General features: G+C 41.1%; 1 protein-coding gene across 1 annotated transcript in view; it reads right to left on the bottom strand.

The window, feature by feature from the left end:
* Window positions 1-114: 114 nt before the first annotated feature.
* MAPRE2 (microtubule associated protein RP/EB family member 2) overlaps window positions 115-25,019 on the bottom strand; it is a 94,653-nt gene continuing 69,748 nt past the window's right edge. The window contains 6 exon segments of the mRNA XM_086609267.1: window positions 115-692; window positions 6,872-7,020; window positions 11,512-11,661; window positions 23,273-23,305; window positions 23,308-23,353; window positions 23,355-23,487. Of these exon segments, the coding sequence (XP_086465393.1) occupies window positions 621-692; window positions 6,872-7,020; window positions 11,512-11,661; window positions 23,273-23,305; window positions 23,308-23,353; window positions 23,355-23,487 (583 nt within the window). The 3' untranslated portion in view covers window positions 115-620.

The raw sequence follows: 25,019 nt of genomic DNA, 5'->3' as shown, positions 1-25,019 counted from the left end.
ACCTCTCCTAGTGAAACAGATGCTCTGCCTTCCATTTTGTGAAGGCAGGAAAGGTATAAACGTGAGCATCACGAGCATTTTCCTCCACAACATACCTCATCGTTATGGCTTGAGTATGACTTCCACTGTATCCCTTTATTCCAATTGTTCGACTGAATTTATGCCCCAAGGCAGATGTACTAGAAAACGCGAAAGCACCACAAAGTGAGAGACACAGCTAGTGGTACGGTACTTCTTGCCACACAAAATGCCAATATAAATATGTTAGAACAAGTTACGAGTGTATCATACTTAAGACGAAAAAGAAAAAAAATAAATATATATTTTTTTTTTAAAGAGCAGAACAAATCTCAAGCAGCCAAGTGGTGAAGTTGCAGCGATGTACAGTAGGTGATGTAGCCCTACAACCTCTTGGGAAGATACACTGAAAGAAGACGTCTGCAAATGCATCTTGGCAAAGTATGGGTACAGAATGCAGTGGTTGGCTGGCACTCACTATGGTACATAAATGTTAATGGCAGACTGGGAGTGAACCAATTTCAAGTTTGAGGCCACGCATGTTCTGTTCTCCAGAAGAAAGTTCTCACACAAAACGAAAATTGTCACAGACGCTGGGTGAGTCAGTACTCCTCCTGCTGCTGGGGCTGTTCATGGACTTGCTCTTCACCTTCATGCTCTTCTGTGTGGCTCTCCTGCAGGGAGAAAGACCCCAGAACATTCTTCAGCAGAAAGCATTTCTCATGTCATCTTGTTGCCCTCAGTGCTTGCCGTAGTCTAAAGCTTAACTTCTAATTTTCATGAACATAAGTACAAAACGAGCTGTAACCTGAGAAAAGCAGCACCTTGTAATATTACCATAAAGTGTATTTGCTTCGCTTTTAATCAATGCATATGCAGTACTGATACTTCTCCAGAAAAAGTGTCGGTTTTCAACATCACTGAGTGTTAACTGTTCTGGTAAGTGACCATTTTGAATAGCTAGAAGTGAGATGCTCAACAGTCAGATGCTGTATCATAGCATCCTGATGTCCTCCGGTTTTCAGTTTGTCCAAGGATTTCTGAACCTGTCTGCTATAGTTTTCACACAGTCTTCACCCTAGGTTTATATTACTAAATGGACAAGACACTTTTGCTATCACCTGCTTTAAAAATTAATCTCAGCCTCCTTTTCGAGGTCAGGTATGCTACTTTTTGAAAATAATATACCAATACTAGACCAGAGTTCAAAGGTTATCAAAAGAGTGATTTTTAGCGGTATCCAGAAAATATAATCAGATACTTGCAAGCACATTTTCTTTGAAAAAAATGTGAGCCCAGTATTTATTAATTTACAGAGTTATGAGTGTTTTTAACAGTAGCTAATAAACACTTCCCTTTTGCAAATGGTTATTATGCACAGTGTTTTCCAGAGCTGTCTCTCTGAATAAAAGATTGCTGTTCTGAGAAGAATCCCTGACTGAAGGGAAGGCTGGATCTTCACTGCAGGTGATACCACTTTTAAACAATTTTCGATTTATCATAGGATGGTTTGGGTTGGAAGGGACCTTAAAGATCATCTAGTTCCAACCCCACTGCCATGGGCAGGGATACCTTCTACCACACCAGGTTGCTCAAAGGCTCATCTAGCCTGGCCTTGAACACTTCCAGGGATGGGGCAGCCACAACTTCTCTAGGCAACCTCTTCCTGTACCTCACTACCCCCAGAGTGAAGAATTTCTTCCTTAGATCTAATCTAAATCTTCCCTCTTTCAGTTTAAATCCATTGCCCCTTGTCCTATTACTACACACCCTTATAAAAAGTCCCTCTCCAGCTTTCTTGTAGGCTCCCTTTAAGTACTGGAAGGCTGCTAGAAGGTCTCCCCAGAGTCTTCTCCAGGCCGAACAACACCAAATTTAGAGACAACAAACCTGGTATCTTGAGTTGGCCTGGATGTATCAGAGCTCAAAAAGTCTGGCTGACTCTTAGGACATTACTTCTGAATTGCCATTAAGCACAGCTGCATTTACAGCTTTTCTCTCAAGTGGCTTCCATCTTTCCGGAGCGCAGTTCACTGAAAAGATCCCACACATCTACTCTCTGCCCCGCATTAGTAGCGCTCTGCTGCAGGCAGCGCCGAAGAAAAACATTTTTCCAAGAGACTGAGCTGCCATTCGAAACGCAGCATCCCTGATGCGGTACCTCTGCAGAACTCACGTGGCTCCCAGCAATTTTTGTTGGAAGTGAGCAGCTTGAACAACAAACTTTAACAAATTGTTACTGCTAACTTTTCAAATTTGAGGCAAAAATTCAACGAAAAGGGAGGTCATAATTTGAGTTTTCCTAGAATAGTTCAGAGCAGCTTATGCAGTAAGAAAATTCCCTTCTGGCAATAAATATTCATAGGGCAAGAACAGGAGAATAAGTTTCCCAACATTTGCTGATACGATGGAAATATTCAGGTGTTTACCACATACAGAAACAGCCAAATTCCAATGAAAAGCAAGTTTTCTATCACTGAGGTGCTATTTTCAGGTAGAAGCCACACATCAGTCAGGACAACTGCAGTTGAGCATCTTACGGCCCCTTGGGGGAAACGCTGTCCTTATTACATGCAGTAGGTACATCACATCAAAACGGCTTTTTGTGTAGTATCTAAAAATCGCAACTTCTGTGATGGGCTGCAAGGGTGCAAGACTTGCAGAGAGCAGGAGTTTCACATAGAGAAGCTGACAGCTGTGAGAACATGACCCTGCGTTATGGGGTGAGAAAACTGAAGCTTTTTTAGCCACAGTAAGCTATGTTCCCTTAACCCCATCTATCCTGACCATCCTTATGTGTTGAGGTGACCTGCTCTGGAATGTACCTGTTCCATAGGCTGTATGTATGCAGAGTTTACGAGATACCTCTATTAGAAAGCCCACTCATGCAGATTTTATAGGTCATGTACAGGCTATCCTTTCATGCATATAATAGCGAAAGCCTCTAACCACAGGGAGTGGCTTGGGAACCTACTCTGCGCCTCTAAAGACAAGTAGTGCCTCCTCTCTTGCCAGGTTACATTTGATGGAAATGGTAAATCTTATGTGACTACCTCAGAAGTTGTTCCGAGACTTGGACGCGTGCTTCTCAGTATGTACAGCTTGTATAAATACATGAAATGGGAAAGTCAAGAGTCACTATGTCCAATTACCTTGGGACTGTGGAATCTCCTTGAATAGCATCCCCTAATAAGGAAAGTAGCGGAAGATCTATTTAGAACATTTATTTCTGGCTCAGATCACACGACCATGGTCATCTCTGTCTCCCACAGTGAGAGGTGCTCTCTTTTGACCCTTTGATCCAACTGCCTCAAACTATTCAGGTGTGCCTGTAGACTGAAGAGCTAGACTTTATGAAAACCAGATGCTGGGGGGGTGGGTGCCTTTTCCAAAACCAGCAGCAGATGTAGTAGCTGCTAGGGCAGAAAGATACAAAACCAACTGCATTTAGAGCAATTGCTTTGGAAACGGGCTGAGCAACCGATAGATCAAACGGCAACAATCCACCCAACTTCTGCATGAACTGAACCAGAACAGCCTAAGCAAAAGCTTTCCCTCATTTTTGCTTTATGCAAAGACCTACACAGCTCTGGGTTCCATAACTAGACACGTAGCCTCTTCTGCTTCATCAGTCTGAACCTCTCCTACTGTAAGACCCTATGACTAAATGCTTCACATACTATCTGAGGTCTCAATGCTGTCTACAGCAGCCAAGCATGAGTGACAGGGGCCACTTCTCCCCATCACCCACATGTATCCTTTTTTTAACACCATTCTCTGTCAACTTTGATGTTTTTGACGCAGAAGCAGGATTACAAATGAGCAATTTGTAATTAAAAATTACAAAGGATTACAGGCTGATCAGCCAAATGTTAAATGACAGATACATCCCTCTTGCATAAGCAGAGACATAATGCTGAGGTTTAAAACAGAACTGTAACAGGGAAATGAAAAGGGAGCCTCTAAAAAGAAGGAACCCAAAGGGATTGATATTTGTTCTGTAAAGACTCAAAACCTCACCAAAATCAAGACCAAAACAAAAAAAAAAAAGAGAAAAAAAAAAGAGAAAAAGTCAGTCTTAAAAATGTAGCCCTTATTGAATTAAACAAAACAGAAGCTTATGAAGTGATATGGTTGAAACTACACTGTGACTTGGAATTCTAAAAAATAATTTACGCACACCTCCAATGACATGAACCTAATAAAAATCTCTTCGATGCCATGAATCTGGTAAAAAATCTTCAGTGCAATACTACAATAATCAGACCTCTGAAGAATGCTTTTTATAGGGACTAAACTCTATACTTGCATTCTAATTGTTCTACACAGAATTCACCTGACAGCCTACAATGCTCATGGGACACCTATGAGCTAGTGGGAGATGTGACCACTTAAAAGTGCTGTCCAGATCTTTTTTGTTATTTTTTCTTTCAGCAGGATTAAGTGTAACAAAAAATTAAGTGTAAAGGTAGACTTGTCCCTTCTGAATAAGAACAGTTGGTATGAAAAATAGCACGATCTCTATGCCATGTCAAATACAGCAGATGTCTGTCAAATTACAGCTATGAAGGAAGATTTCGAAATTGCTATCAAACAGTTACAGAAATATGAACTGAAAACAAATTTAAGTTAGCCACATTATTCAAGCACAAGGCTTTGGTCAGGGATCACTTGTGCAGTATGTGTGAGCTGCATCACTGCGCATGGCCTTCCTGAAGCAAAGCCTCATGGCCACAGTATCATTTATAAATGTCACAAATCCTGAAAATTAATGTAATACTCTTCTTCCATTTTGCCTCTGTATACTTGAGACACTCTGAAACAGAGATTAAAAAAAAAAATCTAAGCTGGATTTACAATGAAACATTAGCAAGAAACTAGGAATGCTCGAGTTGCCTGTGGTTTGGGAATTGGGTCTTTTTCCTGTCTGGGGATTGGGAAACCCAAATTGCTGTTACCAAGGGATGAACCTGGAAAATGCCAAGAGATGAAGAATTTACCTTGGGACAAATTCATTGCAGAGAGAAAAAACAGAACTGAAGGGCAAAGCAGGGCAATGAGACGGCAAAGTCTAAAACCAAAAACTAGGCAGGATCTGCATCAGCAAGGAAACCACAGTCTTTGGTTTAGTGCTAATGCACTGGAGTCTTTCCTCAGCAAATTACAGTCCATCTGCTAAGCTGAGGAGAAAACACACCCTAGAAGATGAAGAGATCAACTCTCATTAAAAAGGTACCAAAAAATTGCATGGGGAACGGCCTCTGTATTCTTCTCGCAGCGCGCTCCTGTTGAAGTGACATACCCGGTCTCCAACCACAAACACGTTTTAGATAAAAGCACAGTCGTCGTATGTAGCTCATGGGCAGGCACGGATGATGCTTTCAACAGAAAAAGGCTTGGAGAGGGGAAGCAGATGAAACACTGAGATGTGGACTGAAGTAGGGCGTTTTGTAATGTGTTCTGCCAGCAAGGAAAACTGCCGGAAGAAAAGCAACAAATGCATTCCTTGGCGGGGAATCACTTGCTATTTAAGCCAACAGACAGATGTGGTAGGGGTATGGGGAGAAGAGGGATTTTTCTGGCTTTGCTTTATGAATAAATCACTGTTCTTGAATCCAGAAGACATTTTCTCTGACTGCTATATAGATGTAATTCTTTTAGCCTGTTATCACGTGCCTGGCAAATTTGTCTTATTGTTTATTCCTGTGAAAATAATGGTTTCCTCCTCCTTTTCCTCTGTAGCACTCGCCTCGCACCATTGAACAAATCCTCTTTCCCTGTCACTTCTCATCTGAGCAGCGGCCTCCATCAGCAGCAAGCTTGTGTCCCTCTTGCACCTAACTTTCATTACGCTTTACTAGTCTTTTTAGAAAAGCACGTGAGTTAGGAGTTGCTTTGGCACTACTTTTGATATAAAATTTTAAGTCAGCTGACTACTGCTGCAACAGCTTCCCGGGAACAGCTCTAAGACAGCCTACAGCACCACAGTGCTGCTGAGAGATTAAGCTGATGCTTAGACACTCCAGAACTAACGCCATCGTTCGCTGGAGACTGAAGGGTCAATCATCAGTACAGTGCATGCGGGGATTTAGTTAACATGAATGGGAGTAGTTCAGCTAAATCTCCACCAAATCGTTATCCCTGAATGTATCCGAGGAATTTAACCAGCACCCTTTGCAGCTTCTTGCTTTGTTCAGTGTCTACAGCGCTAAGTCTAAGATGCAATGAGACTCTTGCTTAGTCTTGCAGACAATACATTTCTGAAATTTTGGTAATAGAGGATTATTGGGTTTGCACAAGGAAGAATTTTGCCTGTAGCAACAGGATAAAAAAAAAGCTAAAGAGCATTATCTCTGCAGATATAATTATGTATTTGGCAACCTGCACTGTATATATTACGACACTGCCACATGGGCTAGAGAGGGTTCACAGCTGTAGACATTGAGCAGCACCTCTGTCAGAATTTCTGTGATTTTCAACACATTAAAGAACATGAAGAAAAGACTTTATGCAGAAAGGCGGAGGACAAGAAAACAAAACCAAGGCTCAGAAACATATGAAAACAATTTAAAGTTGTGACACACACCCTCCCCTTTCAGATCAACTTCAGCAAACCTACAATACAAAACCTACACCGAAGCAGCGAAAAGCAACCAGCCTCCTGAATCCCTTCCCCAAGCTGAAAAGTCTGTTGTTTGCAAATGCAAACTTCTTTTTGGGGGAGGAGGCATGGAAATCCTAGCTGCTACAGTTCTGCTGACCCAAACATAGGACATGACCCAATAACGTGCCAGTAAATTTTTACAAAATTAAGCTGTTTTGTCTAAATAAAAGACATTAAGCTTGAACTTACATGTTCTTCTGAAGCATAAAGGACTTCCATTAGCCGATTGACAAGGTCATTATTCTCTGCCCCGTGTTCTTGGCAGAGAAGTTCAATCTCCCTTAATTTGCCAAAGTAGAAATCCCTTTCCTTCTCCACGCCTTCAAGTGCAAGTTTAATGAATGTACCTGCATATAAACCAAGACGTGATGCATCAGTTGTGAGGTGCACTACAGACAAAACAACTCAGTGTAAAATTATGCATGCTAAAAATCTTAAATATATATTCAATTTATAGCTTAAAATGTACTCCACCTTTTTTTTTTTTTTCCTGAAGTGCTAGACTGAATCTTACACAATAAATAGTAAATCAGGCTCCTCCACTACGCCTCTTGGATACATCTTAACCTTGATTCTTGAGGGTCATTTTTCTCAGTGCTCTTTTATGTGGAAACCCAAAGCAGCAGTTCAGGAATCAGGGCTACTTAAGACATGTCTCCTAACGAATCTGCCAGAAGTGTCATGTAATGGTAACAAATAAAACTTTCTGCTCAGTACTTGCATTATTTTGCCTGGATTTAAGTGTAGTTGTTGGGAAACATGCAATATCTCCTTGCCTAAAAATACATAGATCTAGCAGAAAAGCTCACAAAGGGAAATGGTCTAGTTAGGAAATTAAAAGATCCTCTAGTTGCAAACGTGAGGACTGCTGTGCTGTTTTTTCAACTCTCCTTTTCTGCATCTCCACTCACCACACTGTTAGAGACCTGTGTTTCAGCACTCTGATGCAGTGACCAGCTGCACCACGGACTTTCTGCTCTGACTGATGTGCTGTTTCTATCAACAAAATCTCTCAAATGCCAAGTATCTTTCTCCTTGCAACCTTGTTCACAAGAGTCTTCCAACTATACTGTCAGCCTCAATTTCATCAGCTGGACTGCTGCAAGTCATTTATGGGCAACATAGCTGTTAATGATTAGGCTTCATATAAATCATGACAGATGTTGCAATATATTTTTATACGCATATATATATATCTTTTAAAAAGAACAATTTTGTGGGAGCACAACAGATAAACTACTGTCCAATGACAGTAGACACAATCAGGATAACGTGTAAGTGGCTCTCAAATTTGGAGGACAGCAGTGTAACAACCAACAGAGATAAAATCACAGATGAAGCTTCCTCCAGTAAACACACTGACCCAATCACATCCAAATCACAGCCAAATTAGCATCCACATTTTAAGGCCTGCAATTATACAAATGACTTTCTAAATAAAACATGCTAAACAAATTAAATTGCATCAGACTACATTTCAGTGAAGTGATACAATTTAATAGAAAGTTCTGTGTTGCCAGTTCTACTGCAAGCTAATTCATTTCCTTCACTAGTAAAAATACCAGCAGAGTTCAAACAATGCTTTGACAGCCTACTAAATCCTATCAGTTCATTTTTCCATAACTGCTGAGCTAGCAAAGCCTTTTTCTGACCTTTTGTTGCACTCTCGGAGGTGTCAGACAGCAGAACTGACCTGTTACCAGGGCAGGACCTCAGTGCATCTCATTCACGTACTAACCCATTTGTGAACAGCTGCCTGAGTGTAGCACCCAAACCCTCCCTTGACAGTTTGAATCTATGATTGATACAACAACCAATCACCTTAAAATTAACTATTTATTCATCAAAGTAGGAATAGCAAAATGGAACAAGAGTTTACAATATTTTGGTCTATAGATGAAGACCTCACATTTAAGAGGTGTCTTCTGGATCTGCAGCAGCATATTCCTTGAGAGCAGCACCTGCATCCAGACAGAACAAGAACGTAACTGCTTCCAGAGCTCTTGCTCTGTCCTTGCTAGAGTTTGGGAAAACAGTGCACCTCAGCTGAAACACTGGCAGCTATTAGCTCAGACTGTCTCCCCTTCTGACCTATTTATTATGAAGGCATTCTCCTGTCTTCTTTCTATACATCCACTCTGTTTTAAGAACAGAATCATTAAACTATGCATATATGCGCACAGTTAATTAGCTACAGTATACAGTGAACACTGTTACAACCAAACCAGATACACTTTTCGTCAGTTACATATCAGCTACTTGTCTGTGATGCATTAATTTATTTTCTTCAGGTAATTAGTACATCCACAGGTTACTTTTTCTTTCTGTTTGCACGTCAAAAGGTTAATCCTGAATCCTTTTTGAGGAACAGTGCACGTTAACTCCCACGCTCTGTTTCTGGACCAGAAGTACCCCTCTGCAATCGAGTTAACGGGTGCAAAGGCAACGGTTCTACTAACTGGTCTTTTCTCTGACAGTACTTATTGGTAGTATGAGTACTCACAGGACTGCAGAGCTAAGCTGGAGATTAAGTACACATTGTAGACATGCAGCCAAGATGGTGCTGTTTTCAGAAACTATGTGTATACCAGCATATAGTTAACAGCTCCTGAGACCGTTCACCATATGTCCCTTCTCCATATGTAACGGTCCCTGGTCTGTGTTGTCTCCTCAACTGCACTCAACTCTTTGGAAGAGTAATAGCTGGCACAGATCAAAAAGACAGCAGGGATCACTTTAGCATTTTAATGCTATGGGTAATTAAGGTCCAGGGCACAGTGACATTCCTTGGAAGTGTTTAATTTACTAGCACAGACCAAGGCAATAGCTAAGACCATTTCAAGAGAAACTTCAAGATTGTTGGGAGCCATTAAACTAGCAAATGTTATAGATGGCTTACGATTATTGCAAATAGCTCATTAAGCAACCCTGTGGTAAAATATAGTATATGGACAGCCCCACTACTTAAATTTTCCTCTACAAATTGCATGGAAGTTCAGATGTTTCCATCTCCCTTAGCTGCCATCCATGAAAGGGCTGAAAAAACCCACATCTGTTACAGCTACATAGGAATTTGATATCCACAGACACCATTCAACATTTCTTTCTCATAACCAAGACAACAAAGGGCTAAAAGTGGCTGCTGCCCTCATCTCTCTGGTTGCTAGAGAGTGGTAAAAACTGGGCAATTTGATTCTTCCAGCATGTTTAGACTGGGGTTCAGAAAAACCTGGCTCATAACTGCTTGAAACATAGGTTTCTTGGCTTGTGTTATATGCGCAGGGTGCACAAGTAACCATTAGTGGGAAATGAAATACCAAATGCTGCCAGCATTAAAAAAAAAGTCTTCCAGACCATTCTAGCTAAAAGAGGTCTCTTAAAAACTAGCTATTAAAACACCAGCTTTCCAAAGCCTCAAAATTTCTTCTCTTTGGTGATGGGGGAAATAACCAGTTTTCCCTCAGGGTTATTTGTATGTAAAGCTTAAGGTTTTCACACATGGAACGTGCTAGGAATACATTAGCAGTGGATGTGATAGTGACTGCCTATTTTAGTAAAGATCAAATATTTTTATGTTGCTCAGATCCCAACCAACTCTTCCTGCTGAAGCGAACACATTCTGACTTCTGAGTACAGATGTCATGGTTTAAGTTGCATTAAGCTAATGTTTGAATTCTACACTTACATTGATTTAAAAAAAAATTCCATAAAAAATATATACATCCATTCCTTGTGTAACATTTAAAAACTTTTCTGTTTCAGCAACAATCAAAGCCCATTTGGAAGGCTAATGGACCCTGTTGTGCTCTCTGCTGCTCAGAGCTATACACGGAATCTGCAGTACATCATGCCTGGGATGTGGCTATCCATCCATCACCTGAAGTACATAACAGTAACCAAGAATTTACATACAGCGTCCCAGCAAAATGAAGTCTTTGTTGTTCAGGTCAATGAAAGTCTGAAACTGAAATGCCCTTAAATTGTGGAAAATTATACTTGATCCAGAATAACGACTTCTTCTGGAATTTAGCTGTCAGGCAGCTCAGACTCTAAAACAAGAGGTTTTTCCTTTCCATTTTCCCTCATCCAGGACAAATAGAGGAATCATGCCTCATTTATACCAGTGGCATTTACACCATTTTGACAGCACAGTCTTGAGCCAGATGCGGATATTTATTCATGTTCAGTGCAGACACTCTTGCATGTTCACGAAAGACAGAGCGATGTAAAGCTTCATAGCATAAATGAAAATTAAGCCCTTACATTCCTAACATTAAAGAAATTCTGAAACTTTTAAATTATATTGCAGAATATTATTTATAATACAACTAAGTATTCTCACAAAGGTAGATCATTTTTTAACTGAAAAAGACATATTACCTTCTTAACGCCTTCCTTCCAGAAAGCAGAGTGCAATGAGCTAGTCTCAAATCAGCTGCAAATCTCTAACACCTTGTTATTACAAGCAGGGTTGTTTTCTCCACAATGACACATTAAAATGATTTATTTCAAATTTGTAATATACAAGAGCAAAGACACTACTGAGATTTTTCCTATCCAAGTGAAATAAAGATACATTTCAAAATCCAATAAAATTATCACACTTCAGCAAGACTTACCTGTCATTTCTAAGATCACCTTTTAGAAATACTGGCAAACACCAGTCACCTCTGTCAGATGTTATTTTTAACAATAAATCACTTTTCTTCCCAGCTGAGCTATTTCAATCTTTTGTCCCTTCACAATTCTGGAGAGCATCATTCAACAGAGAGCAATATTAGATTTCATGCCTGCCTGTGACAATGAATGCATCTAATTTTATGCATAAAGCAAATTTACCTGTTCGCTGAGCTGTATGACTTGAGTTTCCAAATCTTTATCTGATTTGGATGCTGAGCTGCTCGGTGCAGCTTTTTTTGCTGAAGATGGGCGAGAAGGTGTTGATCCCGGTTTAGAAGCCGGACTAGATTTAGCAGCACCTGAAAAATACAATAAATACATAATAAAGATTTAGCTCCATGATAAATACATTCCTATTAACCTCATACTGAAACAAAAGTATATGTTTTACAGCCAGCCATTCTCTCTCTTACTTCAAGGTGACAGTAGAGGAAGTTCCAGTGCTGCTATACCTTGGGAAAGGAAAAACCACATTTCCTAGCAGTTTTACCTTGAGTTTACTACTGAGAGTGAAGGAATTCTGCAACTAAAATAAACGAACATCAAACTAAGAGTATAAAGTTCCCTTAGCTGTCAGCAGCTTTCAGCTTTTAAAAACAGGCCGTTAACAGATCATTCCCCCAGCCCAATATTTAGTGTACCTATCTATCTTCAATTCCCCTGGAGAAAGACGGACTTGACAAACTCAGCTAAACTGCAGCTTCCTCATTTTTAAATGTAAACCATCCCTGAGACAAGGGCATTGGAATTCAGACAGCAGAATCGAATCCATCAGTGAACTCACAGTTGCCATAGCGACCAAGAGATGAGAGATGAGTTTTGATCTGCTCAGGTTTTGCTATTTGTTTTAATTACTTGCACCACAAACCTGCCAGAATACGGAGCAACATCTTTACCAGCAAAACCGGCAAGTAACGAGTGCGCACAGGTGCTCTTTTTCACAACGCCTGTGGCACACAAACGCCCAAGGGCTTGCAGTGCCTTCATACGAATCTCAAATCTCGCAGCCAGCTCCTCACACCCTGCTCTGCCTCTCCATCTTTCCTCTCCTTGTCGCTGGCTCTTTGATTTAGTCGCTCAGCCCTAGTACACGAGTACCTGGCTCCCTGCCGTCCACCTTGCCTCAGCTCCCACGGGCATCGTACTCTGACTCAGAGCCTTCTCCTTATTCCTTCTCACTAGGCATAAATTTCAGATGCAGTGGACATACATCTGGTACAAAAATGGCTTGGGTTAAGACGACAGAACAGAAACTCAGCCCTCTCTCCTATCTATTTTATTTGATTTATTAAGCAGGCATGTGAATCTGAAGTCCTGCTTTGCGAGCACCCACATTTATCACTTTCTTACAAAGAGCAAAATGCAGTTGTCCAGACATGCTGGTGAGCTCCATGGTCACCATCCTCCATCAAATGCCACCAAGTCTGGAGCCTGGGTTGCACAGGATGCAGGAGTAAGCCCAAATCCAACAAGAACCCAGCTCCCAGCTGAGCTCTGAGCCTGTAGTCATCGCTTCTGGAGGGATCTGCCCCAGCTTTCTCAGCAACCACCTTCCACCCCACACCTTGCCAGCTGCTCCTCCCATAAGATTTATGTCTGGCTGCAAATTGTTCTAAATTGTCATTTCCACAACGTATCCCCAGTGCCAGATACCACTTTAATAAAGCAATTTGTTGTAAAATCCAGTGTTTTACAAAGGTGTTACCAGGAAGAAATCGCAAGGGAAAGGGGCAGGAGGGGGAGAAAGATGACTTGCGAGGCTGCTCATATGACCAAACCGTGGGGCTCACACGGTCTCACTGACCTAGAACTGTGTAAAGTGGTCCCATGGAGGAGCTGAAGAGCGATGGGAAAGGAGAGCAGCAACGGGTTATTTAATCAGCTAGCTTAGACTTTTCTGATTGAGTCACAGGCCTCTCCATAACAAGCATCTTCTCCTGCCTCTAAGGATAACTCTGGATTAAATGGGTCACCTAATGCCAACAGAACATAAATAAACAACTTGATAATTCAGTTGTAAGCATTTCTGTGCAAGATGTCCACACTTCTTTTCTATGCTCCTTAAAATAAGGCAGATAAGAGGGAAAAAAATGTGGTGGTTTTTTTTTCTTTTTAAACTGGTGACTCCAGTCCAATAATTTCCATGCCTAAATCCTCATAATTATATACACAAACTCATCTCTAGCAGATTTCAAGTACAGTGCACAGACTAGATAGAGCTAGGAAAACTCAATGTTGTGTACTTGCCTGAAACTAAACTTCTTTTCATATCATACTTAGATCAGGAAAGAATAAATAATTTGTGGAAAAACATTAAAAATGACAAGATTTTTGCTACTATTTCTTTCTTTAGGCAGTTTCAAAAACCTTATCATTCTGCCTTCATCATACGCTTCCAGGTTCAGTGCATATTTTGACTAACTGAAAATCATCTGCTTATGAGCAGGACTGTTAAGATGGTCTCAAAGGCAGGAAAATAATTTTATTTGAATTAGCAGATAAACAGAAGAAAACTGGTGTCAAAATATGCAAGATAAACACATGCATAAAAATAATCACTGACTATTCTAGTTGGGCCTCAAGTTATTTAATGAATACTTGTATTATATGCAACTGCAACAGTTACGTATACCATACGTAAAATAATACATATGTATGCTAAACTAAGGCATCAACATTCATTTCTTACTGTATGCTACACCTGAAAGATGTATTTCAGGCTATCAGTTGAAAATTAAAGGCTATAAAATAAGCTGTGGACCTTCAGATGTGAAACCTTGGCTGGCTGATGTAGCTTACCCCTCTACCAACAACCCTCCTCCTACTTGAAGGCAGCACTAGACTTTCTCTCTCCTGCTTCTCAGGAGCAGCTGCTCAGCTTTTCTAGGGCAGGCTCCCCTGGCCTACAGCTCTTTGTCATTTCTCCTGGGGGTCCATGGAGCAAGACCCAAGCAAGGCACGTTGTGCAGCCACGGCATATCACTCCCTCTCACGCTCAACAGCCCTGTGAAGCGCACTAGTTCTTTGTAGATTGGGATACTGATCACAGAAAGCCAAATCATTAAGCACACACTTCTTTTTAACCTGCAGAGAGAGTTAAGGACAGAGCAAGCACAAACATTTAATCCCCAGGTATTCTCTCTAATTTGCAGCTGAGGTGCCCTCCTGGAGCGTGCCAAGCAAGTTCACATCACCACTGTCTGCAGACAGAGAGGGCTGGATAGCATCAATACACCACACTATATTCTGCCCTCCTTTGAAAACAACAAAGCCTTTTGAATTTCTACAGCAAAGTGTTGCTAAGCTTTAAAAAGTCCAGACATATCAAAAGAAATCGACTTTTGCTCCACTGCTCAGAATCAGCTCTTAAATGACACAATATTCCAATTTCATCAATGCAGATAAAAAAACAGCTAAATAACCTGAGCATTTCAGACTGTATTAGCGACAGCTGGATAGAACTTAATTGCAAGAGAGGATGCCTAGGGATTTCTAATTTAAAATTTTCTGGAGAAAAAAAAGTGTTACTGTACATTTATTATGAAACATCAGTTTCAGAATCAGCTGAGAGGTAAGCCCCCCATTTCTAATAGAAGCCTAATTTCATAAAAGAATTAAAGGATGCTGGTTGGTAGGGTAGTGCAAAGTACTTGAGACAGTCAGATATCTAAATGGAGATGAAAGATCTTGATAGACTTAATGACTTTGCCATTGAGCACCACAATGACTTTGCAGTCAATTAGTGCAAGTTTGGAATAACTCCTAATGCATTGCTCAGAGGGGCTATATAACCCAAACAGTTTAAATTCTGTTCAGCATCCTATCTTCTATGAAAATATTTATACATAACCCATTTGTGTATTCTGAGAAAGCACAAAGTTTTATACAAATATTTGACATAAAAATATCCGATAACCAGCTCTTTCACTGACTACTGAGAGAACTGCATCGTAGTCGGTGCCATAAATGTTAGCCATTACCAACTACATTTCAAGCTTACTGTCGATGATCAAAAAGAAGTGTAGAGCCCTGCCCCCTGAGAGAAGCAGCCTCATGGCCCAGAACATGCTGGAAGTCAACTGTCCAGGAAGTGGTGTGGCAGAAAAGGACATAAGAGTCCTGATAGACATCAAGTTGAGCATGAGCGAGCAATGCACCGTCACAGCAAGGAAGGCCAACAGCCTTCTGGGCTGCATTGGGAAAAGCATTGCCAGCAGGTTGAGGAAGGTGAGCCTCTCCCTCTACTCAGCACTGGTGAGGCCACATCTGGAGTGCTGTGTCCAGTTCAGGGCTCCTCAGTGCAAAAGGGACATGGGCATACTGGAAAGAGTCCAACAAAGGGCCACAAAAATGATTGAGGGACTGGACCATCTCATACATAAAGAAAGGCTGAGAGAGCTGGGACTGTTCAGCCTGGACAAGAGAAGATTCCAGTGGATCTTATCCATACCTGAAGGAAAGATGCAAAGAAGATGGAGACAGGCTTTTTTAATTGGTCATCAGACAAAGGACAAAAGGCAGCAGTCACAAATTGAAACACAAGAAATTCCATTTAAACATAAGAAAAAACATGATCACTCTGAGGGTGATCAATTTTTGGAACAAGTTGTCCAGAGAGGCTAGAGAGTATCCTTGGAGATACCCAAAATCCAACTGGATACAGTCCTGGGCAACTGGCTCTAGGTGACCCTGCTTTGAGCAGAGGGGTTGGACTGGGTGATCTCAGAGGTGCCTTCCCACCTCCACTGTTCTGAGAACTTCCATTACAGCAGGCTCTGATTTTAGGTCAATGCAGGGTCCAGTTAAAGTTTTTAGAACAGTATCACAGCTCCTTCAATTAGCACCTGGATAACTTTTTGTACCTGCCCATACAACATGAGCAGAGATGGGAAGATAAATTCACAGTTGAAAGACAAATTATTTTGTTCTTGTACTGAAATAAGTTAGATGAAGCAGCTTTGAAATGCATTATAGTTTTCTATCTATGGTGCTTCAGAAACAACTACTAGTCAGTCCATCATAATTAGATATAGCCCCCCTCCAGTTTCATTTCAGCTTCACTATTCTTTTTGCTATAGACATAAGTTTCATAACAGATGCACACTTCTGCAATTAAAACAGTGGATGTTGGAACTGTGCAGGTTTGGGCACAACAAAGCCAGGCTGCGAATTCCAAGTCACTTCACATCACAAGTGCAGTCTTGCAGACGAGAGACCTATTTAATGCTTAGAAAGAAATCTTCCTTGAAGCTACATGAGTAATTAGTATGCCGTTAAATATTTATGTAAAATTCCAAGAAGACATGTGCATGAATACAGTGTGGACGTGCCATGAGGACAGTGTGGAGAGCAATGGAAGCCCTGAGCAAGCACCAGACTTGCTGAGCCCACACGATCACTGCTTCAGTGGAATTTGGGAATCACTCGCAGTCTATCTTCAGTCAAATTAAAGGATTTCATAAAACGAATATTCCTGACTCATGCCACAGAAGAAAAACCAACTCCACCAAGAGGCCACAGAGCTAGCAATTTCTTCATGAGCTACAGAAAAACTCTCCACCCACTGAAAACAAATGAGTGAGAACAGTAGATGAATTAATATGCACACACACTTACTGTTGCAGCTACCCTGAGATGCAAGAAACTGCTCAATGTAGGGATGCTTAATGGCATAAGTGATGACAAATGATGCTTAATGGAATGAAATGATCTCAGATAAAGCCTGACTCCACTTTCATCATTTCCAACATGCTGCGGTGCAGCCGTCTAATTATCTTGTGGTACTAACTTCCCCTGGGTGGCAGGACACCTCTGTCCCCTCAGCTCTCCATACCTCCACTGCTGCTGGCTACAGTACAGTCTGATGAGCTCTACGTTGATCATTGAGGCCAGACAGCTGACAGAGAAGTGTGTACAAATACTTGAAACTGAAGCACCTTTACAAATTTCAACAGAGCAATCCAAGCAAGAACATAGAATGCAGTCTACTTATTAAATGAAATATTTTTGTTTATGGCATGACTTCAGTAGAAGGAGATTTCATGGATGGGAACTAACCACAGCCTTTTCCCCATCATAAACCAAAGACTTTTCTTTAGATTTAAAATAAACAATATTTTAATGGAACTCATTAATTTTCTCAACTGAAACCTCTATTTGTCTAGAAACATCTTAAGCGTGCAAGCATTCATCTTCGATGGATGAAAACATTCCACAGAGACTTAAAAGAAGAATGCAACTTAAAATTTGAAATGTTCTTAAAAACCCGCATTCTCTAAAATTCAACTGTCTGCTTAGCTATAAGGAGAAAGCAGTCCCAAAGGAATATTAAAAAAAACACAAACACCAAACAACAAATTAATGCATATTGAAATGAAAAAGATTATGCAAACGTCTGAGCAATGCAGACATTCAAACCATACCCACAATACACTGAAAATTAAGACAGCAATTTTCACTACTGTTTTTCAAACAGAGTCTTCTTCTAGAAAAAGGGCCCTGGCTCCTGCCCTGCAAGGAGCGCTGTTTCGTGGTCTAAATTCTCAGACTCAGTGGGTTTAAAAATTGACCACTCCTCATGCTGGAGAGGAGGTGTGCCTGCATTAGGGCTGAGCCACTTTCCTCTTCACCTCCCGGGCCAGCACTGTCACTGCACACGCTGTTCCCAGCGGCCAGTACAATTCTTTGGCCTCATATGAACCGGGCACAAAAGCATTTTCAGTTTGTCGCCCCGTGGCTCTTCTCATCCCCAGCTCTACCGTGTCGTTCTGGAGCACAGCACCACCTCGAGCAGAGGTTGCCATCGCCAACACCAACCGCCTGCCATCTGAGGAAAAAGGTGGCACGTTTGGTGGAAAGCAAAGAAAAAAAGTGTTAGGAGGAGTTTTCTAGTCCCCCAGGAGTCCTAATCGTGTCACTAGCTGCTAAAATAAAGACTGGTTTTGTTGAGTATTTTTATCCCTCAAAATTAATTTACAGCACATCTGCCACAGTAGGATATACCATTTCCCTAAAGAAAACCAGTATTTTTGTTGCATAATTGCCTCTTTGACAGCATGCACATTATATATAAAGCTTCGTGCACAAACAGTTCATTCTGCCCTGGTTATTTTCCCTGTCATAGCGTGAGTATTTTTAGCCCTCATGTGATCCTCCAGTATTTTCCAGCTCTGCTTTAGTCATCCTGCTCTCACTGAATAGTTCAAACTAAAATGTCTAACAGCCTTCAGATCGAAGGTCCTCTTGCATTTTAGCTTACATGTAAATAATTTTATTAAGTTGTCTTTTACCTGTGTGTTTTTGACACCCCACACCCATACACAAAGCGGTGCTCCATGGATTCGTGTGACATACAGGAATACTTACATAAGACGCTAAGCTAAAATCCTGACAATCTGATCACCCTCTTCCATTTGATCATAGAAGCTTTTTCTGCTATTTTCCACAGGGAGCATTAGAACTGGCACGCACAACAGTGCCCTAATATTTTAATCCCTTACTATGATTTTGACTACACATCTGTAGGCTGTTTACCACCGCATTAGAGCAGAGCAGAGGCTGTAGGAGATGGGAAGGCGCTCAGGGCTGGCAGATGGTGCTCTATCTAAAAGCAGCTGTGGTGCTGCTGGCAGGGAGCCGGCAGCGATGGTCTGTGCTGTGGGCTCCACTCCTTCAAGGATGAAAAATATACTCGTGCCCAGAGCTGGGAGCTGCATTTACCTGGCAAATCCTTGCTGCTCCTATCCTTTCTAGAAACAGCCTTTGCATGTATTCCCAAAGCCCATCCACCCACCATACTGCTGTCAGCTCGGCAACAAATCGGCTCTGTCTCTTAAAGAAGGGACAAGGCAATGTGAGGGTGGCACAGCAGATTAGTTGTAGGGACCTATTTACGCTTCCATTTCCGAGCTGCATTATCCTTGACCTGCGCTGACTCCTCGGTCAGATTGCCTTTGGAAGGGATGGGGCCATGGCTGCTGGCCTGCTCCCCGATTAACACAAAAACCAGTACATTTTCAGATTTCTCGAGGTTTGGGTTGTTTTAAAAGCAAAAGCTTTAAAAAATTAAATAGAGACCACACTCTGCATTTGCAGACATATAGGTAAATAGCCATGTCTAGGTATGGAAAGCAGCTACATGATACCACGGGTCTTGTCAAGCTTTAGTGCCAGATTAAAATACCAATGGCCAGTACCTTTTTTGGTGAGCTTCCAGAACAAGTTCCCTAGGGATTTGACCACATTTTGTTAATTGAAAGACATATCCTAGTCTACCTCTGAAAATACAGTGTTATAAAGCAGTTATGAATAATTAAAGAGATCGCACCTCCTAAATCACTCAAAAACAAAACTGGCAAAGAGCACTGGAAGAGTTATTCTGTGGAACAACAGGAATCATCTGATTGCTGATCATATGCATCTGAAATGCATGTGACATCACTAGTAGGTAAATAAATATTCCTTTAGAAAATGTATATATTTGATCAGTTAGAATAGGCATATTTAAGTCTGCCAAAACCAAAAATACAGTATGAATAAGTACCCGTACGTCTGCTTGCTCCTGACACTAAACAACAGATGCATACATGCAGGTATGTCCACTGCACACTGTTTAAAAACTTTTGGATTATGTTGAAAGATCTTCCAGGTTCTTTACTTTCTCTCACTATTGCTTCTTTTTGTTTCATTAATGAACTGAAACAAGGCAGTACTAAGATTTCAAAGCTTCAGTGTTAATGTAGAGCAATCACACAAATTAAAATTACATTAAAAAAAGTACAAAAAAAGAGGCAAGCTACTGTGGCAAACTGCTACAGATGCTGGCAAATCCTTGCTGCATTGCTGTAAGAGGTTATTGCATTAAGCAGCCCACAATGGTTACTGCTCCCACAACAAAGTCAGTGGAAGTGCAGCCGTGCCCAAAACCTCAGCTACTTCGCCGAAGACCCAGAAAAGCAGAATAACAAAATAATCAACAGAAAAATCAGACACCAGTTCTAAACTATACCACCTGATGTAGTACTTACTCATATGCATATATTCCCTCTTTGAGCTTGTATCATCAAGGAAGATGAAGCTCCAGATGGGGTGAGGAATTCTTAACCTGCTGCAGGAGAACTCAGGAGACCTTATCTTTTTTGCCTTGACCTGTGCTTGTTTACTCATATGCGCACATTATGTTCTTATAACAACTGTACTGAATACTCCTTCATTTCCAGTTAAGTGTGCATGAGCATGCACAGACACACACACATGCATAACAGAGGTACAGAAGCACATCTGTCACAGTAATTCCCCAACTACCCAGGACTCTCGCTTCCACATGATCCTAATTTACTCCAAACAGCTGGAGATGAGGCACACACAAGCTTGCAGACGCATACAGCTCTCCTCCCAGAGTGTCCTCTATCAACAGGCACCCAGTAAGGGCTCTCTTCCTTTCAAGCAATCAGGCTACATGATGTGTAAGGTGAAAGGCACAATACATCAGTGGAATGAAAATGTGCTCACCCAGAAATTGAATAAATCTAAGAATGACAGCTAAACGAAATGGTCTTGTTCTAAAACGCAGGCAGCAATACAAGCTACAACTCTTATTTCACCTAGCGTCATGTAAGGTCTACATGCCCCTCCCCAGCTCAACGAAAGTTAAACTAGCGTCCTGCCTGTCATACTTGTTGACAATATTTAAGTCAATAACGCAGGAAGCTTGCCATGAAAAAGCCAACTTCCACAGCCACAGAATCTTACCAAAGAGCACGACATTATATCTCAGTTGCCCTATTCCATGCAAGGGCTGAGGCGGCATGGGACACGTGCTTCATACAACCAGCAACACGACATGAGATCACTGCATTATCCTCTATATCAGCTGGCTGGTTCCACTCCAGTACCTGTTCTATTTCTCTAGGATTGTCACCTCCACAACTTTAATTTAGGTGACGTATTTGTGACTTTGGTACAGAGACGATCTGAAAAAGAATTAACAAGCATGGTGAAGTCCGTATTTAATAAAAGTGTCTTTTCCAATTTCTCAATTGGATAACACCATGACATTAGCACTTAGGGTTTGTTTTTTTTTTGTTTTCAAAGGGAGTTGCAAGACATCATAATGGGAAATTATAGTGCACCACGCCCTGAAACTCGAAATTTAGATATGAGATGGTGCAAAACAAAGATGTAAACAAGCTTTAAAAGCCCAAGAGCAGGCACTGGCCTGCGATTAGGTGCTCAATTTCCTGGAAAGGACTAATGAGCTGAAGGCAGCTGGCCAAGTATGCCCACTGTCGTCAGAAACGATCAGAGCAGAACGCTGAAATCTCGGTATGATTCCAGAGCATAAGCCAGTCTAAACCAGAGGGTGCCCCATCCCCACCCCTTTCCTTTGCCAGCACTGGTACATATCAGGGCCCAAGAGAGGACAGGTCACAGAATTAAGCCAATGGAAAATTAATCGTATTTGAGGACTGGGTTAGCATGAATAAGTAAACCCAGGACAGAACAATAAAGAAATTAAGCGTGCGTGCATGTGTGTTTCTGTATGCACAACCTATATACAGGCAACTAACTCCAGTAGCGCTTGTTTAGTGATTTTTTTAACTTTAAAAAAAAATAAATCTTAGCTGCTCTCTAGTTCACTTAACTCTCAGTTATCAAAAAATGGCATCTGCTTAGTGACCAGTCATGCCCATATTACATAAACACCAAAGATAAGACTTAGTCCTTTGGCCTGTTCCAGAAGCACTGTCACGTTTTAACCCCAGCTGGCAGCTGAGCCCACCCAGCCACTCGCTCACTCCTGTCCCTGGTGGGAATGGGAGAGAGAATCAGAAGGGCAAAAGCAAGAAAACTCATGTGTTGAGATAAAGACAGTTTAACAGGGAAATCAAAAGGCACACACACATGCCAAGCAAGATAAGGAATTAAGTCACTATTCCCATTGGCAGGCAGGTGTTCAGCCATCTCCAGGAAAGCCAGGCTCCATCACCCATAATGGTTACTTGGGAAGACAAGTGCTGTCCTTCAAACATTCCCCCCTTTCTCCTTCTTCTCCCTAGTTTATTGCAGACCACAACATCATACGGTATGGTACTCCCTTTGGTTAACTGGGGTCAGCCATCCCAGCTGGTGTCCCCTTCCCACTTCTTGCATACCCCCAGCATCACTCACCAGCAGGCGTCTGAGAAAATAAGAAGGCTTTGACTCTGTGTAAGCACTGCTCAGCAGTAACTAACACATCCTTGTGTCATCAACACTGTTTTTGTCACAAATCCAAAACATAGCACTGTATGTTCATATTCGCTGTACAATCTCCTATGAAGAAAATTAACTCTATCCTAGCCAAAACTCAGTATAAACACAAAATAAAAAAGTTAGGAGACAGAGGTATCTTGAGAAAGAGCAATATGTGTATGTTGCTCACTTAAGAGGACTACATACCTGAACAAGAAGCACATATAAAAACACAAATCATTTCTTCCTTCTGTCAGCCCTTAAGATTTGAAGCATTTCACTCACCATAAAAATTAATAAAGAAGAAGAAGCTTGTGCTAGCAATTCCCGGGTAGGATGGAGGTGTGAGAGAAAAAACACACTTCATTTAATATCTTGAATACACTCACACACACCACAAGAAGGTAAATGCCTTTGTCTCCACCATCAGACATCCTAGAATCCACATCATTTGCACCACGGGTTCAGTGGGGGAGACCCTACTCCTGATAGGGCTGGGCCAAACTAGAGCCCGTCACAGAAGTAACTTCTGCCGTCTCAGATGCCAAGGCTATGACAAAGCAAAAAGAATGACCCTCGTGCACGAGGAAAGAATTTTAAAGTAGTATTTACATAAATGGGACACAGTTTATAATCATCTTCAGAGACAGAAATGGGACTCTTGAAGATGCAAAGTACCTGCAGTGGGAGAGTTTGCATGGTGAGACTTTTGGGCAGGTTGAAGATTTGTTCACCGGGGTCTGGTGGGGGAAGAGCGTCTTTGGCCTTGTCGAGCTTCCACAGGATCATACTCCTTCCCATCATAGTTAGCATCAAAGAACTTCTTAAACCACTGAATGAAATCTAAGTTGTCTTGGAAACGCCCTTTGACCAGTTTTTTCCACGGGAATTACCTGAAAGGTAGAATAAAGGTTCCAATATACCATTGCCATTTTTAATATGAAAACTACATATAACACTTATTTAAACAGCATATATTCCTTTCCATTGTTTCTTCCTAAACAAAAGGAAATTATGGTAGATTTGGAAGTGCTCTTCATAAGAAATAAACTGAAATAAAACAAAGACCCAGCCTTTGAAGTGGCTGTACAGTGGGTGTATGCAGGCATTCATACTGCTCTCCACAGAGTTACTCCTTTCTTATTGCAGTGACAGCCATGATGAATGAAGCTGTTCTGAGAGTAACGCTATAGTCAACTAACTAGGGATTTCTGTTTTTTAATGGACATGCTACAGTTGGGCATACTAAAAATGAACAGTTCTTCAAAGGTCCAGATGGGAGTTCTCACTCTCCATCCTACTGTTTGAACTACAAAAAAAAACCAACAGCTTTTCCAAGATGTGCTGAAGTTCAAACCAACCTACATTTTGGTAGTACATGTTCATCATATGAACTAGCCCTGAGGTTTTAACCTTGTAATTTTTTTTTCCATTCCATAGATAGCTATACATAGAACAGTTCGTGGACATGCAGAAGTTGACTAAAATGACTATAAAGTAAGTAAAACAAAGAAAGCTATGAAGATGTCTCCATATCCATATCTTGCAATTTTTTTTTCACAGAAATGAAGCTTCCAAAAGGTGCCTTGGGCCAATATTAGTGTAAGGAGAGTGGTTCAGCAATTGCTCTGCAGGAGGCTGAACCTTCCCGGGGCTGTGGGCAGACAGGGACTAGGACGGTAATGCTGCAGAAGGAGGGCTGCCCCGCCTTGCTTGATTCATGCAGCCAATTAAAGAGCCAAGTTAAATGGATCTACTGCCTCCTGAGCGCATTCAATTTTCAGCAGGAAAAGGTACCTAAAATCATTCCAATTTTCATTCTTCTTCAAGGTTAAGCAACCATGGCAGCTATTATAAGCTATGATACTCCTACAAGGATTAATGTAGCATTTTGCCTGTCCTTTCAGGTGTGTTCCTTTTGTATCTTAATTCTGCACTGAGAAAGCATAGCAAGTTTGCTCCCCATAGAGAAAGTGAGCAATTTTAACTTTTATCAGGCTTTCCAATGTTTCACCAACAAGTGCACTGTAAATATAAGCATCCCAACATTTCAGTTTTCAAAAACAATTAGTTTTGAAACAATTAGTTTTGTTTTCAAAACGTTAGTTTTTCCAGTGCCTTAAAAAACTCTTACAGGACTCTCTATTAAGACTGTTTAAATTTCAGAATAAGGCAAACACTAAAGCCAGAGCAGAACCTTAAAAGGATATACAGGTAGGTACCTCTGTGTAAAACTAAAAGTATGACAACATAACTTTCATTATTCATTTTTATCAACACAATAGTTTATATAGGCGGCCCGTCAACTCATACATTCAAACATAAACCGGTATTTATGGCTGAACAAGCCATTTTTAAGAGCCTCCGTGTCTTAACTTTACAAGATCACATGTGACGGCCAATCTATCAATAATTGGATAAATTA

Source organism: Tauraco erythrolophus, chromosome 3 (assembly GCF_009769465.1).
Source record: "Tauraco erythrolophus isolate bTauEry1 chromosome 3, bTauEry1.pri, whole genome shotgun sequence".
Taxonomy (NCBI): Eukaryota; Metazoa; Chordata; class Aves; order Musophagiformes; family Musophagidae; genus Tauraco; species Tauraco erythrolophus.
The sequence above is the reverse complement of the archived record's forward strand: the minus strand, read 5'-3'. Positions and strand labels throughout refer to the sequence as shown.